The sequence below is a fragment of the Filobasidium floriforme genome (assembly GCF_021052385.1).
Source record: "Filobasidium floriforme strain CBS 6241 chromosome Unknown HD553scaffold_5, whole genome shotgun sequence".
Taxonomy (NCBI): Eukaryota; Fungi; Basidiomycota; class Tremellomycetes; order Filobasidiales; family Filobasidiaceae; genus Filobasidium; species Filobasidium floriforme.
In genome coordinates, this window is record NW_025763626.1 from 879,213 (window position 1) to 894,839 (window position 15,627).

Sequence of the window (15,627 nt, forward strand, 5' to 3'; positions counted from 1 at the left end):
ACGTATACACAAATTTGCCAAGCCGAGCCTCGACTTGGTCGGAAGATCGCCGCCATCCTGGCCACCAACCTCAACTTTCCCTGGATCCCCCTGTTCGTACTAGGATGAAGCTTCGGTGTACCTCGCACCTCTTCTTCATCTCGATATCCTTCTCTGCCCAGGCTCGAATGCGCAGGACGGGTCCTGTTGAGCCCTCAGTCCAGGGCATCTGAATACCGTCGTATCTCCTCTTCGACCTCGCGGGGAGTGGAAGACTACCGAGCCGCTTAGTAGCCAGCGATCCATCTTCTCCGTACCACCTCGAGAACATTGCCGGATCAACGGAGATGGACATGGTCGTGTACCGTCTACCCCGATGTATACGAATCCTGATCGTTCCACTACGGCCGCTCGGAGTCAAACGTCGCACCCAGGGTTCTACCATGTTCATCTAGACTAGGACTATATACCCTTATACCAACCGACGAAGCAAACAAGAACCTCGTCAGGATTTCCAATGTACACCCCTTAGAGACGTGTTCGACCGGGCATGCAACATCGATGTTAGAATACTATCTGGAACCGAGAGCCAACTCGTCCGGGTATGCTGTTGATATGACCTGAATAACACGACATTCTCGATACAACAAGCAAGCGTAAAAGACCCCTTCATACGCTATTCCATTGTCCAATTCCGTAACCAACCAATGTACCGGGCGATGTCCACGGCCTCGGGACTCCTGGCGACAAACGTTTCTTGTGCCATCAACTCTTTCAACTCGGCAGACGACTTGGTCTCGCAGCTCTCTCGCCAGCATTCGAGGTGCTGAGACTCCACATCCATTGCGCGGGTGGCGTTCCCAAGATAAGACAGGTCGGTGGCGAGTTGCGTAGCTCCATGATTGGTCAAGGGGCGTTTGATCTCGGGAAGGATCTTGCTGGTGAACTGATCAAGCAGGCCAGACGTCGTCGAGGATACCCAAGTAGAGAGGATCACTTCTTGGGGCAAGGTCGTCTCGAGCGGTGTACTCGGGCCTGGTGATTTGGACAGACCCAGCTTTTCGTTCATAGCGGCAAACGAGCCGACGGTTGAGATGGTACGATGGTGCTGAGGCCGTGCCGATACGTCCTCCTGTACGGCTTGGGTCATGGTCTGGAGTAATTCGGAATTGACGTGCGGTAAAGTGCCCAAAGAGAAGCCAAGACCTTCGTCGTGCGCGAACCCCTCGAACAGGCGCAAAAGGTCAAGAAGTCCCTCAGTGACGGTCGAGATTGTATCCGTCGGTGACAACGAGAACGTCGGTACGTGTAGTTCCCCACGACGTGCGACCTTGTCCGGTTGCGACCACGATGGCAACGACGGATACCCGGCCAGCATGGCTTGAATAGGCGCAACAATGGCCTTCTGAGTGGCAGCCTGGGCATCCTTGGTGAATTCGATGATGGAAGTGACCGCGGGAAGCAACCCTTCGATCGATGGCTGTCCGTCCATAAGTCGCAACAAGGCGAGTTGATGCAAACTCGACTGCTTCAGCAAGGTCGGAGCGCCCTTCGTCACCCCGGCGATGTGACCTTCAGTAGGTATCGGCGTGCCCTGCGCTAGGGCGTTCAACGACCGAGATGTCTGTCCCAGCGCCAAGTCCACCTTCTGACTGTACGCTTCCACCCGACTTTTGAGCTTGGAGCAACTCCGGAGTACCCCAAGTCCGAGCTTAAACGTGGTCAACTCGTCGCTACCGGCATCTTCCAGGTCGAGATCGATATCGGCGAGATCGTCCAGATCATCCAAGCTGTCCATCCCTACTGTCCCGCGGGACCGAGTTCCACCTTCGCTTTTCACACCTCCAACGCCTCCCTTGAGCTCCAAGAGCCCCTTGGAATCGTGTAAAAAGGTCTCCATGAGGAAAGCGACGGCCTCCAAGAGGTCGGCGAGACCGAATCCGAGCGTAAAGGCGGTACAGCGTTCCAACGCTTCTTCGGCGATTTCGATCACCCTGGATCCCTTGGTCAAGAGTCTTTCACCAGGTGCTCTCCCTGCCATCGAAGCGGGTTCCGTAAAGATGGTTTCCGACCTGATGAGGGCCGTCATGGCCCGTTTCTCCAGAGCCAGGTAATCGGTTTGGTACTGCAAGAATGGTTCATACAGTACGGTGTCCCATTGACCGGTGACTGACTCGACACTGAGGAAGGCGGGCGCTACCGACGACGCAGGCTGAGGGTCGATCTCGGGGATCATGTTACCACCGGACAAGGCGGCCGCTCCAAACGTCCTGGACAACCGCCTCGAAGCCTTTTTTTCCGGCTGATTCTGGTTCTGGGCTAATGAACCCGATCGAGATCGGCGGCCTGTCGAGAGCGAAGTTGCCAGGTTGCTGGAAGGGGAAGTCACCATATGTCCCGGTGAGGTAGTCAGCACCGTCGAACTTTGGTGTGCTTGTTGCGGGTAGGTCTCGTAGAACAAGGCGTCCAAGATGTCTTGTACGTCTTTGCCAAATCTGATCGTTCGTTGCCACGCTTCGAGCAGCACGCCAAGCTCGCCCTTTGAATCCGGATTTTCTCCCTTTGCGTGATACTCGGCCACCAGAGCCAAGCGAAGGCTGAGCGACGGTTCGAGCGCTTCGAGCGTCGTCTGGAAGAACGTTGAGAGGGAGACGACGGGGTCAGAAAAGATGGCCTGCATCGAGTTAGACTCTGTTCGCAGGGTGGAGAGAAAGGTTGAAAAGAAACCGGGTAGAAAGTCGAGGAAATGCTGAGCTGCGGTGGTAGAATCTGATGCCGATCTCGATTCCGCTTCGACCTCGACCAGCTTGGCTTGGTTCCATGCATCGACGACCGTCTTCCTCCTGGCATTAAAATAGATGGACCTGTATTCCCCTTCCCGCTCGATGAGGCTGAATATCTTCAACAGCTCGGGCAAGTCCATCTTTTCCTTTTCGTCCGAGCCCTCGCCATCGGCCGCGTCTCGTTCCCGTTTGGTCTCCTTGATGCTGGCGCTACCGATATCCTTGCCGACCGAAGCCATATCTGCCAATGTGCCATCCAGCTCGGCCTCCAACTGATTCTGCAAGCTGACCAAGAGCCCCTTCCTGAGATCGTACTCTTTCGGACTCCGCTGGAACATGTGAATGCTCTCGCTGGCTTCTGCCAGCCTGTTAGCCGCCTGGCGGTATTTTCCTGAAGACAGGTAGTTGGATGTCTCGGTCTCTAGTGTCGACCAAGATTCCGCCTCTCTCAGAACGGATCGGGCATCGGTCAGATTATGTTTGAGCGTATCGAGCCTGGTGAGCCGGTCCAAGATCCGGGTCGTTTCTTCTCGACGATCGTCCGACGGTCCCCCGAACGACGTTGCGGCCGGACCAGGTTTCTTGAGTCGACTCTCCACGCCTTCGAGGGACCGGCGGACTCCCTCGGCGCTTTCCCGCATGTATTGCAGGTCATACGTGAGCCGAGGTACCGTCCGGGAGATGTCATGGATAGACCTCTCGAGCTGGGAAGACGTGTCATGCGTGAGGATGCTCAGTCGTGCCAAGAGGTCCGAGACGGAACGGTCCACGGTAGAGAGATTGAGGTTGAGGTTGGGAGATGGTAAAGAGGAGGACAGGGCGGTATTGATGAATTCCGAGATGGACGTGGATGCGTCGAGCGAGGTCACGAGTTTCGAGAGGTCGGATATCGAGCCCCGAGACTCTGGCTCGATTGGATTCCGGTTCGAAACGGCCATATCTGCAGACGAATCGGGAAAAGAGGCTACAAGACTATGATAAGCTGGAATATAACGACCATATCATGTCGCACATACGGCTCACCTCGAGGCGTCGTTTCGCTAGGCAGTCGGTGGGCAGCGCTACCTCTCACGTCCTGCGTCGTACGACCGTTACTTCTCGACCGGTTAAGATTTTATGGATATTCGACCACGTCCTTAGTCGAGCATATTGGCGGTAGTCTGCAGTTGGGATGAGGTTGGAAAGGGGATAGATGTGTGCGTAGATAGATGTGTATATAGTCAGGCAAGTTGCGAGATGGAGATCGCCCGGACCTCGACGCGCTCGAAGGAGGAGGTTTACCTACCTACCTACCTACTCAGCTACTCATCTTGTCTCGTCTATACCACCATACTACGCCCCTCGGTCAGAGTCACACAGATCTCGATCATCTGGCAAGTCTCTTACTAGTAGATCGAATCGCGGGCGACATCCGACTCTTTCGATGCGGGATTGACCCTCGTGACCCAGGCTCGAACAGAACATCTACCCATCGAACGGCGATCGGTCGCTATACCTCATTCATCTTCAGCCCTGCCCTCGAGATCATGGTTCTGCTCTACCCAGCACCTCCAGCTTCAGGCTCCACCGTCACGCTCCTGCTACCTCCCCCTAGCCATCTTGACGTCGCCGCATCGCAATGGAATCCCGAGGATTTCCCCTCGCCTCGAGAGCTGCCGGTCGATGCTTTCCCCTTTGACGAAGAGGTTGTCAAAGAGGTCACCGGGATCGATTCCAGACAGTCAGGCGAGGACAGTACAGAAAAGACTGGAGCTGAGGATGGAGAGGTACGGCCAGATGGAGCAACAAGGGAAGCCGAGCTGGGAAAGGATGGTCAAACGGGTTCGAACCCGGATGCTGAGGTCTCTGAGGTCGGAGAGGCAGCCACAATGGTCAAACAAGAGGCCGCACCTGCGACCATATCGGAGAATAGTGGAGTCTCAGAGCAAGTCCCTACGATTACATTCAGCTCCAAGCTCGAGCCGGCACGTATGTTCAAACCGAACGCGACCTCAACATCAGCACCAGCTTCATCCTCGACCCAGCTTACAAAAGCGCACTACCATCCAAAAGTCATCGCCCTCGCCAAGAAATTGGCTGAAAAGAAGGGGATGAAGTTGTTGGTAGATGGGACGAGGAGGAGCATGTTGGTCAGGTATACGGACGAAAAGGAACGCACGGCCGCGACCACCAACGCCACGACTAGCAGTACACTGGGCTTACGGGACACGAACACTACCCCTGGTCCTTCTTCTGCCTTTGTACTGGCGACCGTACCACCCTTACAGATACAACCCAAGCCTGTATCACAAGATCCTACCATCTCACCGCCTAGCCCTGCTCCAAATCATAGCCCTATGGTCGAACCCATCCAGGCCCAGCCTTCCACCCCATTACCGAGGAACAACAAGAAAAAGGGCAAAGGACGCTGGGCGGGGCACATTAAAGCTCATTCTCGGGCCGATACCCCGCTCAAGCACGTCGCACCCCTGACAGTGGCTGGGTCTTCGCCCTTTCCCGCTGGGACTTCTACCCCCGGACCGGTTGTTGCGGGTACGAGTCACTCTGGAGCAGGAGCGGGCGAGGTGGACATGATGGATGACGCGGCGAGGGCGATTTGGGAGGAAGAGGTGTTCGAAAAGCGGAGACGGGAGTTTGGTATGGGAATCGGGAGTAGCAGTTGGTGGTCAGTCCCAGTTTCGATTCTTCGGTCGGCTTTCGTGTATGATATCAAGGTTTTTCTGATAAGCGTTCGATTCGATCTGCGGGCCGTGACAGGAATCATCTCCTGATCGAAGCTCGAAGAGAGAGGGGTCCGCAATGGGACGTGAACACGCAGTCGTAGGTCTTACCATGACCTACTGCGCCGCCGAGATGATGTTTAGCTGACAACACATCGCTATCTCCAGGTGGCAAGTCGACAAGGGGTCCGCGCTGTACTACCAGTCGACGAAATCTCCTCCTAAAACCCCGATTGAGCTGCCACCTCCGCTCGCTTCAGAAGAAGTCCCGATGCCTGGGGTGGTTGATCAAGGTATTCCTCTTCAATCGGGTATGATGCTGCCAGGACAGAGTCCTATGCTGGATCCACGGACGGGGATGGCAATGGCAACGCCCGGCGCGACCACGCCGTCGATCCCCATGCCCTCTCCAGCTCATCCGTATGGGAACATGCCCCTCGCGCAATCAGGGCATGAAGGCGGTCGTCCGGTCTCTTCGTCCGGTAATATGGGACCTCCACCACCACCACCACCCGGTATGGCGCATAACAACGTTGGGCATCGTCAGGTCTCGGACGGACATATGCGTCAGAGCGTGGGTCCTCGAGCTTCGGCGACCCCAGTCATGTCCCATCAGCCCTCACCGGCGGGCAACGTGTCCATGTCTCCCGCATCCGCTCAGCAGGTTCGACCATCACCAGCGCAGTCCCATATGGGTGTTCCAGAACAGATGCAGAGACCGCCTCATCCGAATTACCTGCCGCCGGGGGTGACGATGCAACAGCTCGCACAAGCCCGGCAGCACCAGCAGCAGATGCAACAACAACAGCCTTCGATACCGGCCCAGCATCTCGGGCCCCAGGGCGGCATGAATCCGATGAATATGGCCCCACACTTGGCGGCAGCAGGGCAGATGACCCCATCGAGTTTAGTCCAGCAGGCACAACTGGCACGATCGAGAGAGTTGGAACAGTTCGGAAGGTTGCCGATATCGCAGCTACAGCAGCAACAGCAGCAGCAGCAGCAACAACAACAACAACAAGGGTCACCTCATCCGGGTCAACAGCAACAACAACCGCCCGGGCTCGGTCAGCTTAACACGAATGGGCTGCCATTCGACATGACCAACATGTCGAGCGCTCAGGTCCAGATGTTTATGCAGCAACGGATCCAACAACAGCAACAACAACAAAAGCTCGCTCAGATGCAGCAGCTCGGCCAGTTCACCAACAATCCGGGGATGATGAATCCGCAGACCATCGCGGGCTTGCGCAACGGGTTTCCGCCGGGGATGCAGTTCCCTCCAGGCATGCAGCCTGCTCAGTTGCAGCAGCTCATGAACGCCCAGATGAATATGTACGGTATGGGAAATCAGCAGGGGCAGAACGCAAATGCCGGGATGGACCCAGCGATGATGATGCGCCTTTCACAACAACGCTGAACGGTCGGTGACAACTGAACCAGGAACGATGAAGGTCAACAACGATGTACAATGCATACTGCATGCGCACAATACAAGCACAATCTATAATACGAAATCCATGATACTAGGCTTCTCTCAGTTCCAATGCTTTCGAGCGTAATGTCCCCAGACCTGATTCGAGGTCATGCTCGAGTCTCCACACGGTTCAAAGTCGGAATAGGTGATGGGAGGGTATGCCGGATCGATCTTGCTGACGGCCTTGACTGTAAGGTGTTTCGGGCAGAAATGAGTGGGCCGCGAGGGTATGATCGCTGACTGAGCAGTATCGCGACCTACCGACATCGTTCAAGAAGAACGTCATAGCGATCACAAAGACGGGCTCCTCGTCATCGACTCCCTCAGGGAAAGTTGTACTGACGTAGTCCCTATCGCACCAGAGAGATAGCTTCATATGAGTGAACAACGCCAGAACAAGATCCCCGAAAACACTGTACTCACGGGACTGGAGCATAAGGTACTGTGCAAAAGGTAGTGTTAAACATTAGCTTGTGAGACGTTGATGCGATATATGAGAGCCCTTTACCTGGCACATGCTCGACGTCATCTCCGCTTCCACTGTTGCATAACGCAGGCTTAGCAAGCTCTCACAAACTGCACCCATACAGACTAAGGACTGACACTGGACCACAATTATCCTCCGTCACGTAACCATACCTATGTACGAGATCGCTCTCCCGTTCGACCTCCGCATCAAACACCGTCTGTCCATAGGCTAACCTGAGGAACTCGAGCTCCCTCTGTCTTCGATCTTCATAGTCCTGTCGCTGCTTGACCATGCTCGCATCGAAAGCCTTGCGGACGACCTCTTCGCTCATGCCCTGTTCAAGAGCAGGACTGGGAGCGAACTGGCTAGCCCCTTCGTCGTTCATCTTTTGTCTCAAGACGCGCACGATGCGCGCGGGCAAAGTGATCTGGACGAACGGGCTCGAAAAAGGGGAAATAGAGTATTGGTCGTCGATCGTGAACTCTCCCTTGAACTGTCAGTCGAGTGTAATAAAAAACCGTCAGCACGTGCACCTCGATCTCACAGGCACTACAGCCCTGAGCTCAGCTTCGGGACTTGCTATATCGAATCGCTGACAACCCGAATTGGCCAGATAAATCCTCTTCCGCCCGTGCTGAAGCACCTTGTCGTCGTATACTGTCGCGGGCAAGACATCGTCCATCAACTTTTTCAAGAGCGATCTGTCGTCCGTGACGGGATATCGGGAGAGAAAGTAGCTCTGCGGCGCATGTCCGAGTACGCTGGACAGGTTCCATCGATCAAACGTCTTGAAGAGCGATTCGGAGATGGCTTTGCCCTCGTGCTATTTCATAAGAGTCGAGGTCTTCAGCACGACACTCCAAGGAGACAAACACCTCATGACGCACCGTGTCAAACTTGTGATCTGGCACTCGAGCGTGATATTTGAAGCTATCATCCAGAATTGAAAGCAGCTTAGCAAAGCCATACCTCGCCCACTCCGATCCACTCACGATCTCCGGTTGCTGTCGAGGTACCGCCTAGAGACGTCCATCTCGTTCGATTCGTTCTTCGTCAGGTTCGCTCTGTCGAACCCGATCCGTTCGATATAAGCAAATGGCGGTTATTCATATGACCGGATGAGAAGCGTGCTTACGAGACCCATCCGACCGTCTCCATATACCTTCCTCCAGCGAACCTGCCAACCGAAGGGTAGACAGCTTCAACATCTAGATCTATGTCACAAAGGTCGGTCCTGCTGCTCACGAGATCGAGTTTCCATCCAACCGTTCGCAGTTTCTGACATGATTGTGTCCCCCGAAGATGAACACCGGGACGTCTTCGTGAACCTCCCTGATCGCATCTAGGAGGAGTTGCCATTCGCTATCGGCCCTGTTGATCGACATGTGACCTGCGACGATACTGCCAGGCGCAGGAAAACAGAGTTCAAAAAGAGAAAAAAGGGGGGGGGGGGGACGTCAGTCTGCCGAAGCTTGTGGGAAGAGAGTTGTGAGGATCGACTCACAAGAAATCGGGTCGATCTTGGATCGCTTCCAAGAACCAGGATTCGCGGACCATCTCCCTGAGTGGCTGAATCGCAGTATTCCTATATTACCAGTGATGGTCATCAATACGATGTGGCGCGGTGCTCCGGTTGGGGTCACGTTGAAGTATGAGACTGACTTGGCATTGAAGGAAACTAATGTCGTCCAGATACCGAAGACGAACGACGTGCAGGCCTGAGCGATCTTCTATCCATCTTGTGGGCGCGAAGATGTAACTCACAGTTGTAAAGCACCCCGAAAGCCGTGACATCTTTTCCCCTACAGACTCGAAAGAATCGTCCAACTTGAGCTCGTAAAGGGGTCGATATAAATCCCACAGAGACGGGCCAACGCAGACTCACATCCTCGTCTTGAACTTGCTATATCTCGCTCCGATCGACTCCGACCTGTTCCGTCCGTCCAGCGTGATCTCGACGTTGCTCGTCAAGAACCTCGTGCTCGTCTCCCCTCCGTTCTTCCGGTCCACCTTGTCCCAGATCCCATCCCTTACATCGTCAGCGACCTGCAGCGCGTCCGGGTACTTGTATAACTCGTGATTGCCTATCGCGAGGACGTCATACCCGAGCTTGGATAAGTGGTAGTCGACGACGGATCCGCCTGATCGATAGTGTTGGCTGTGCTCCTGTGTGTTGGGATAGACAGAGACGATCCCCGCTCCATCATGATGATCTCCCGAATCCACAAGCAAGAGGTCCACACCGGCTTTATCCGCTTGAGAGCGGAGGTGAGTGAGGAAGGAGTAGAGGTCGCCAGTGTTGGCCGAGTAATTCTGCAGGGCGAGACGAGATGATTGAAGGTCAGCGAGTAGATTTTGGACTCAAGACAGATATTCCTCGAGGGATGGAGGAAAGCTCACAGGTTCTGGCCAGGTGGACTAGGCAAAATTCAAAGGCATGTCGATCAGCCCTGACCGCAAGGCAGAGCACGTTCGAGGGTTTCGGTTCAGGCTTACATGATGGTGGCCTAACACCCAACCTGTACCGCAGAAAGCATCGAGACGCAGAAACGATCAGTACGATCCCTGCCGGTTTGTATCGACCGGGACTACGGGACTCGCCGTGAATATCCGTCGTGTGTACGAAGTTGACATCGCCCCATACCAAAGGTCCCTTGGGAAAGGGGAGCTTGGATTCGTCTACCGGGCGGATACGTGAGCGGTGTTTCGCGGAGACGGGACCGAGGACGCCGACGAGCAGGATAGGGTAGAACGGCCTCATCTTGAGAGGTAGAGAGGTGACGGTCTGTCGGCAAATCGACAAACTGTAATGAATGATAAATAAAACTTGACGGAATGATCGACTGCTATCTGATATCCTGATGGACCCCCTCCCTGCCCCCCAAGACCCGCTCCCTCCTTGCTGACATTTATCTTTGTCGCGGCGATCGCCGAGGCAGGAGAGGGAGCAAACGGGAGCCTTGATGGGGAACCTGCCCAGGTCTTGGATCCCACAAGACTCGGCGACTTGAAGAGAGAGATTGTGCATGCATACAGGTGGTTTGAATTGACTGGATTATAGTGGTGATGGCGTCTCTCCCTTGCTCAAAAGTATACAAGTGTGCTACTCTCTTTCCTGTACTCTACAGGGATACGAGCTGCTGAGCCTGACATCATCGATCGTCATCCTGGACGGGCGAGGGCGGAAAAGCCACCGACGCGCGGCTTCCCTCGCTCGCTCTAGTGATGTCGGTCGATCAATCTCTCTTGACCCTTGCACGACCTACTTATACGACGACCTCCTCCTCCTCCTCCTCCTTCTTGCGATCCCTCAACTCTTCTCGACTCCGCCTCCGCCGACTAGACATCCATATAGAACGACATGCCACCTATCAAAGAACGCAAGCGTATCGCCATCGTTGGCTCGGGCGTGTCCGGCATCGCCGCCCTCTGGGTAAAGCCTCGCTCGTCCTTCCCTTTGTCTATTGACCCAAATCGTCGTGCTAATCCATCTACGTCTTCATATCTCTCCTCCGCTCTTCTTTATCATACCTGATCGTGGTTGGAATTGCGCTTGGACTTGTGACAGGCCTTGAACGAACACTCGGAGCACGAGGTCAACATCTACGAAGCTGGAGATTATGTAGGGGGTCACACGCATACCGTGACGTTTGAACGTGCGTCGTCTGGGGTCGTCCTTCCTCTCCATGGTTACTACGAGGCAGTTACAGGATGCTGACACGATGAACGACGGGCGCCGGTCGATGATGCATCGCAGGTGAGGGCAAGGAGAGCGTCGATGTGGATACGTGAGTCGACGGACAGTCTTCAGCTACGGGGCTCGTCAGGTACAAAAGCTGATCTAAGGTATTCCTTCTCAACCACCTACCTACTGTCATCTTAGCGGATTCGTAAGTCCTCTGCCTACTTTGCTCCACCCCTTGCAAAGGCAGCCTCATCACACGCGCACACACGGACTGACTGCCCCGCCTCTCTCCCTCTCTTTTGGCTCTCAGATCGTTTGCAACCCGCCAACGTACCCCAACTTCCTCTCCTTCCTCGCTCACAAAAAAGTCCGCACCATCCCCACCTCGATGACGTTTAGCGTCTCCCGCGACCTCGGCCTGTTCGAATGGGCCGGCGACAACCTCTCGACCGTCTTCATCCAGAGGAAGAACCTGTTGAATCCTCGGTTGTGGAGGATGTTGTTGGACGTCCTCAGGTTCAACCTCTTTGGGCTGGATTTGGTAGATGGTGACCAGACAGACGGGTCAAGAGGCACGGCCCAGAGCAAGAAGGAGGATAGGGAAGAGGTGGAGAAGGATATGAGCATCGGAGAGTATCTGGAAAGGGGAGGGTATGGGGATGGGTTCAAAGAGGATTACTTGTTGGTCAGTTCGTCGCGCGTTATTGCGTACCCGTGGTTCTTCGTGAGAAGACGACTGATGTGTATCTATCTGATTATGATACCAGCCGATGACAGCGGCCATGTGAGTCGCTCATTCACCGACAGTTCCGACCCGCCACTGATCCCCGTCTCTTGCCGTCCCATCGGCTAGCTGGTCGACACCCGCCGACAAGGCTGCCCTGGACTTCCCGGCCAAGACGTTGGTCAGATTTTTCCACAACCATCATCTCATGCAGGTCGATGGGAGGCCCAACTGGCTGACCGTCTCTGGAGGATCGTGAGCGCATTGCTTGTTACGATGCCTATCAGATCGGCTGGCACTGATTCGTGAATATGATCCGACACTCTCAGGAAAAAGTACGTCGAGGCCGTGCTCGCATCCCTGCCTAAGGAGAACTTGCACACCAACACTCCGATCAAGAGTGTCACCCCCCACCCGGATCTCGTCACCTTGGTCGAGGAGAGCGGGAAGGAGCATCAGTACGATTACGTGATCATGGCGTGAGTTAGCGAGTTGCGGGTCTTTGAGATACATTCGATTGACCTGAGCGGCCGTACTGATTCATTCGTTCCTCCGCCTGCAATGAACGCTGCAGCACGCATTCGGATACCAGCTTGAGGTTACTCAAGGCGGGTGGAGGTGCGACCCGGGAGGAAGAGGACATCTTGAGCTCGTTCGAGTGGAGCAAGAATGAAGCCGTTTTGCATTGGGACGAGCGGGTGCGTTAATCGGGCGGGATCAGCTGGTTTGACATTCTCTTTGATCTGATGCTATTGAGAATCTCACAGTTTATGCCCATCAGGCGAAGAGCGTGGTCGGGTGCGTAATATTCCCGTTGCTGAGTGTCGCAACGACGATCACCGAGACTGACAAGACGTCCTCGGACTTTTCAGCTTGGAACTATCTGACGTCTTCTAACAAGCCGAGCAAATCTCCCAAGGCTGCGGCTTCGGATGTCAACACTGTAGCCTTGTGAGGAGATTGCATCTTGAACCCATGGTCGACCAAGTAGAAACTGATGGAACGGCGACATTACGCGAACAGGACCTATAACATGAATGACCTGCAAAAGTTGCCCGTGGAAAGGCACGGACCCGTCTTGGTCACCCTGAATCCTCCGTTCGAGGTGGATGCTGCCAAGACGGTTGGGAGATATCAGTACGAGCATCCCATGTACAGCGCAGCGGTGCGTCGAAGATTCCCATTCCTGCGTGCCTTTCATGCACAACTGATATCGAGTTTGACGTTCGACCTCCAGAGCGTTCGAGCACAGTCGCGACTGCCAGAGATACAAAACGCCCGTCGAGTCACGTTTGCGGGTGCGTGGACAAACTACGGATTCCACGAGGACGGATTCACCTCTGGATTGAAGCTCGCCGTCGACCAATTTGGGGCCGAGATTCCGTTCCCCATCAGGCCGGCCGATCGGGCGATCAAGAAGGAACTCGTCGCGCGAGCGATCGTCGCTGGGATCGAACACGCTCGAGTCTTGATGGCTTCCACCCCGCTAGCAATGACTCTTAATTGGCTGATCTTGTACTTGTTGACCGCGATTGTCCGTCTGGTCTCGCTGACCGGTCGCGGAGATTGGGTCTCTGAGGCCGAGTCGGTATGCGCATTCTGGAGGCCACAGCAAGCCAAGGGTCAGAGAAAGAAAATGCAATAGACGAGGTGGATCATTGTTATCAGATGTGGGTTCACAAAAGGGTTGACATGTATTCGCTAGCTAGACGGTGTTCGATCAAGTTCTCTCCTTCGTAAAGTCGTATAATCATGGTTTGTATTGCGTGCGAATGGCCAGACGGATCGCCAGCCACGGGACGGGCACTGCCATCGGATCATCCAGTCTAATCTGGGTCCCTCAATAAGCCATTCGGTCTCTGTACGAAGCCGGTGCTTGAGGTTTGATACGCTCAATCCGACATCTGGGAACGTTCCGCTTCAGCCAATCTTCCGCTTCTTTTTCCAACAGGTCGCACATCGATAAGTGCAACTCGTATATCTGTGATACCTCTTGAGTATCCATTGCGAGCACGTTTGCGTTGCCAGACGTTGATGTCTTGGATCTGGGGAGACGGTTGCTCACCATGCGCATGAGGGGGGTCCCGGTGAGCGATCTCGCATCCCGGATGTGGATCGTATGGAGGCAAGGATTGACCGCAGCATCGGTGAGCGCTTCAATGGTCTCGTTCGAAACGCATTGTTCCGTATAAAGCCAGTGCAGTTTTGTCATGCGTGGCAAAATGGCGGACAACGACGTGTTGTGGACACCCTGTGTGATTCGAAGGATAGCGATTTTGTCTGGCGAAAAGCCAGGATACTCCCGGTCATCGTTGAAGATCTGCGTGATAACCGCAGCCTTGCAATTGCAACCTGGACCTATTTCAAGACTGGTGAGGTTCGGGCACGCCAGCGCTCCAAGCAAACACGCTGGCGATCCTCGCAGCCAAGCGAGCGACGGGAGATTAGGCAGTCCCCCAGGGCCAGGATATTGTGGGTAACCACCGACAGGACAAACACGGTATACGTATTCTGGCACATGGAATGTTTCCACTCGATTCATGGCGCCCAAGACGCCGCTTTGGAGGTATCCTAAGAGATGATCGCGATTCAGAACCAGCTTTCGGATTTGTTGTACCTGGTCAATTGCAGGCAGACAGCCCGATATGGCAGATGCTCCGCTATAGCTGGTGTCCTTGGTAAAAGTCTTCGTGAGGTCCAAAACTCGCAGTGAAGTGTTTTCCCGCGGAACGAGCGCTTTGAAAGCGAAGTCGTCGGCATATAATTCTTTCAGTTCGACAGCTTGGCCGCGCATGCAGACTCTGGCCTCGCTTGCAAAACTGACGTGTGCATGCAACTCGAAGCTCCGGCAATGGACGAGCCATTTCTCCAGGCAGATGAAAAGTCTTCTTCGCGTCGCCTCCTGGAACCACGGTCTTGTCAAGGACGCGTAATCAAGAGAGACCTTGATCGCAGTGATTCGACCCTTGGAACGTTCGTCCCAGGCTTCGATCTTCCGCTCCATGTGCCTGTCCATGTGTAGGCCCCGTCGCATGGCATAATGATGGCATAGAAAAGATTTCCAAGCAGATGGAGTTCCAAGGGCCGCCGATCTCCACCGCCTCGATACCCAGCTAGGTCTGAGGGCGAAGTCAGGATGGTAAGTGTCTACTCCGATCTCGATGATCCTCCCAAACACTTCCAACGGCAGGACCGCGAGGGGATCTATACAGCGGGAGCCTTCAGGAGGGAAACCTGCTTCTTGCTGTCGTTCGTATATTTGCGAATGCCGGGCATCGAGTAACGAATGCGATTTTTTCGGACAGAATGCCTTTCCCCTTTCCAAAATCTTGAGCGCTTCAGGGTACCTTGCTTCTGCAGCAAAGACGTTTGCGCCTAGCGTATAGCTCTATGCAAGTATACTCAAGTTAAAACACCATCGCATACGATAGGCAAAAGCTCGTCAACTTGCCTCGTAGTTGTTCGGCTCTAGCTTGATGCACTCCTTTGCATCTACCCTTGCCGACTTGAAATCAAACAGTTCGACATAGATAGATGCTCTGGTGGTGAGTACTCGTACCGCCTTATCTGCTCCAAGTCTCTTAGCCGGGACTAGAGCCTGTCAAATGTAACCATGTCAGAGTAGTGAAGGACTCAACCCGCGATCTGGAAACTCACCTCTGAGAAGAGTCGAATCGCACCGTGCAAGTCCCCTTGTGCGAACGCATGTTTGCCCTCAGAGTGTGCGGCCCTCCAAGCGTCGTAATCTGAGGTCATATTCAGTTCTCGAGGTCGTGAGGAATGACAGGGT

General features: G+C 54.5%; 5 protein-coding genes across 5 annotated transcripts; 2 read left to right on the top strand and 3 right to left on the bottom strand.

Moving 5' to 3' along the window:
* Positions 1-573: 573 nt before the first annotated feature.
* HD553DRAFT_307529 (Golgi complex component 7-domain-containing protein) lies at positions 574-3,933 on the bottom strand. Its single transcript, XM_046179435.1, has 2 exons — positions 3,786-3,933; positions 574-3,726 (listed from the first exon to the last, which is right to left on the bottom strand). Exon 2 carries the CDS (start codon positions 3,698-3,700, stop codon positions 656-658), a length of 3,045 nt encoding a protein of 1,014 aa, XP_046038572.1. The 5' UTR covers positions 3,701-3,726; positions 3,786-3,933; the 3' UTR covers positions 574-655.
* Positions 3,934-4,053: 120 nt separating this feature from the next.
* HD553DRAFT_334289 (uncharacterized protein) lies at positions 4,054-6,984 on the top strand. The gene is made up of 3 exons (XM_046182136.1): positions 4,054-5,427; positions 5,520-5,582; positions 5,651-6,984. The coding sequence occupies exons 1-3, from the start codon at positions 4,289-4,291 to the stop codon at positions 6,900-6,902; spliced, it is 2,454 nt and encodes an 817-aa protein (XP_046038573.1). The 5' UTR covers positions 4,054-4,288; the 3' UTR covers positions 6,903-6,984.
* On the bottom strand, positions 6,985-10,264 carry HD553DRAFT_307537 (vacuolar protein). The gene is made up of 17 exons (XM_046179436.1): positions 10,030-10,264; positions 9,925-9,947; positions 9,829-9,846; positions 9,314-9,741; positions 9,193-9,230; positions 9,091-9,106; positions 8,933-9,013; positions 8,674-8,829; positions 8,564-8,605; positions 8,421-8,492; positions 8,316-8,358; positions 8,009-8,251; positions 7,563-7,921; positions 7,468-7,499; positions 7,383-7,401; positions 7,221-7,309; positions 6,985-7,147 (listed from the first exon to the last, which is right to left on the bottom strand). The coding sequence occupies exons 1-17, from the start codon at positions 10,187-10,189 to the stop codon at positions 7,020-7,022; spliced, it is 1,947 nt and encodes a 648-aa protein (XP_046038574.1). The 5' UTR covers positions 10,190-10,264; the 3' UTR covers positions 6,985-7,019.
* Positions 10,265-10,553: 289 nt separating this feature from the next.
* Positions 10,554-13,580, top strand: HD553DRAFT_190911 (uncharacterized protein). Its single transcript, XM_046177016.1, has 13 exons — positions 10,554-10,861; positions 10,997-11,084; positions 11,186-11,216; positions 11,312-11,318; positions 11,424-11,798; positions 11,881-11,897; positions 11,967-12,092; positions 12,167-12,316; positions 12,412-12,535; positions 12,605-12,635; positions 12,710-12,788; positions 12,861-13,002; positions 13,075-13,580. Exons 1-13 carry the CDS (start codon positions 10,790-10,792, stop codon positions 13,480-13,482), a joined length of 1,650 nt encoding a protein of 549 aa, XP_046038575.1. The 5' UTR covers positions 10,554-10,789; the 3' UTR covers positions 13,483-13,580.
* A 39-nt stretch (positions 13,581-13,619) lies between these two features.
* On the bottom strand, positions 13,620-15,625 carry HD553DRAFT_190986 (uncharacterized protein). The gene is made up of 4 exons (XM_046177017.1): positions 15,495-15,625; positions 15,289-15,435; positions 13,903-15,225; positions 13,620-13,829 (listed from the first exon to the last, which is right to left on the bottom strand). The coding sequence occupies exons 1-4, from the start codon at positions 15,591-15,593 to the stop codon at positions 13,758-13,760; spliced, it is 1,641 nt and encodes a 546-aa protein (XP_046038576.1). The 5' UTR covers positions 15,594-15,625; the 3' UTR covers positions 13,620-13,757.
* Between the last annotated feature and the right edge of the window lie 2 nt (positions 15,626-15,627).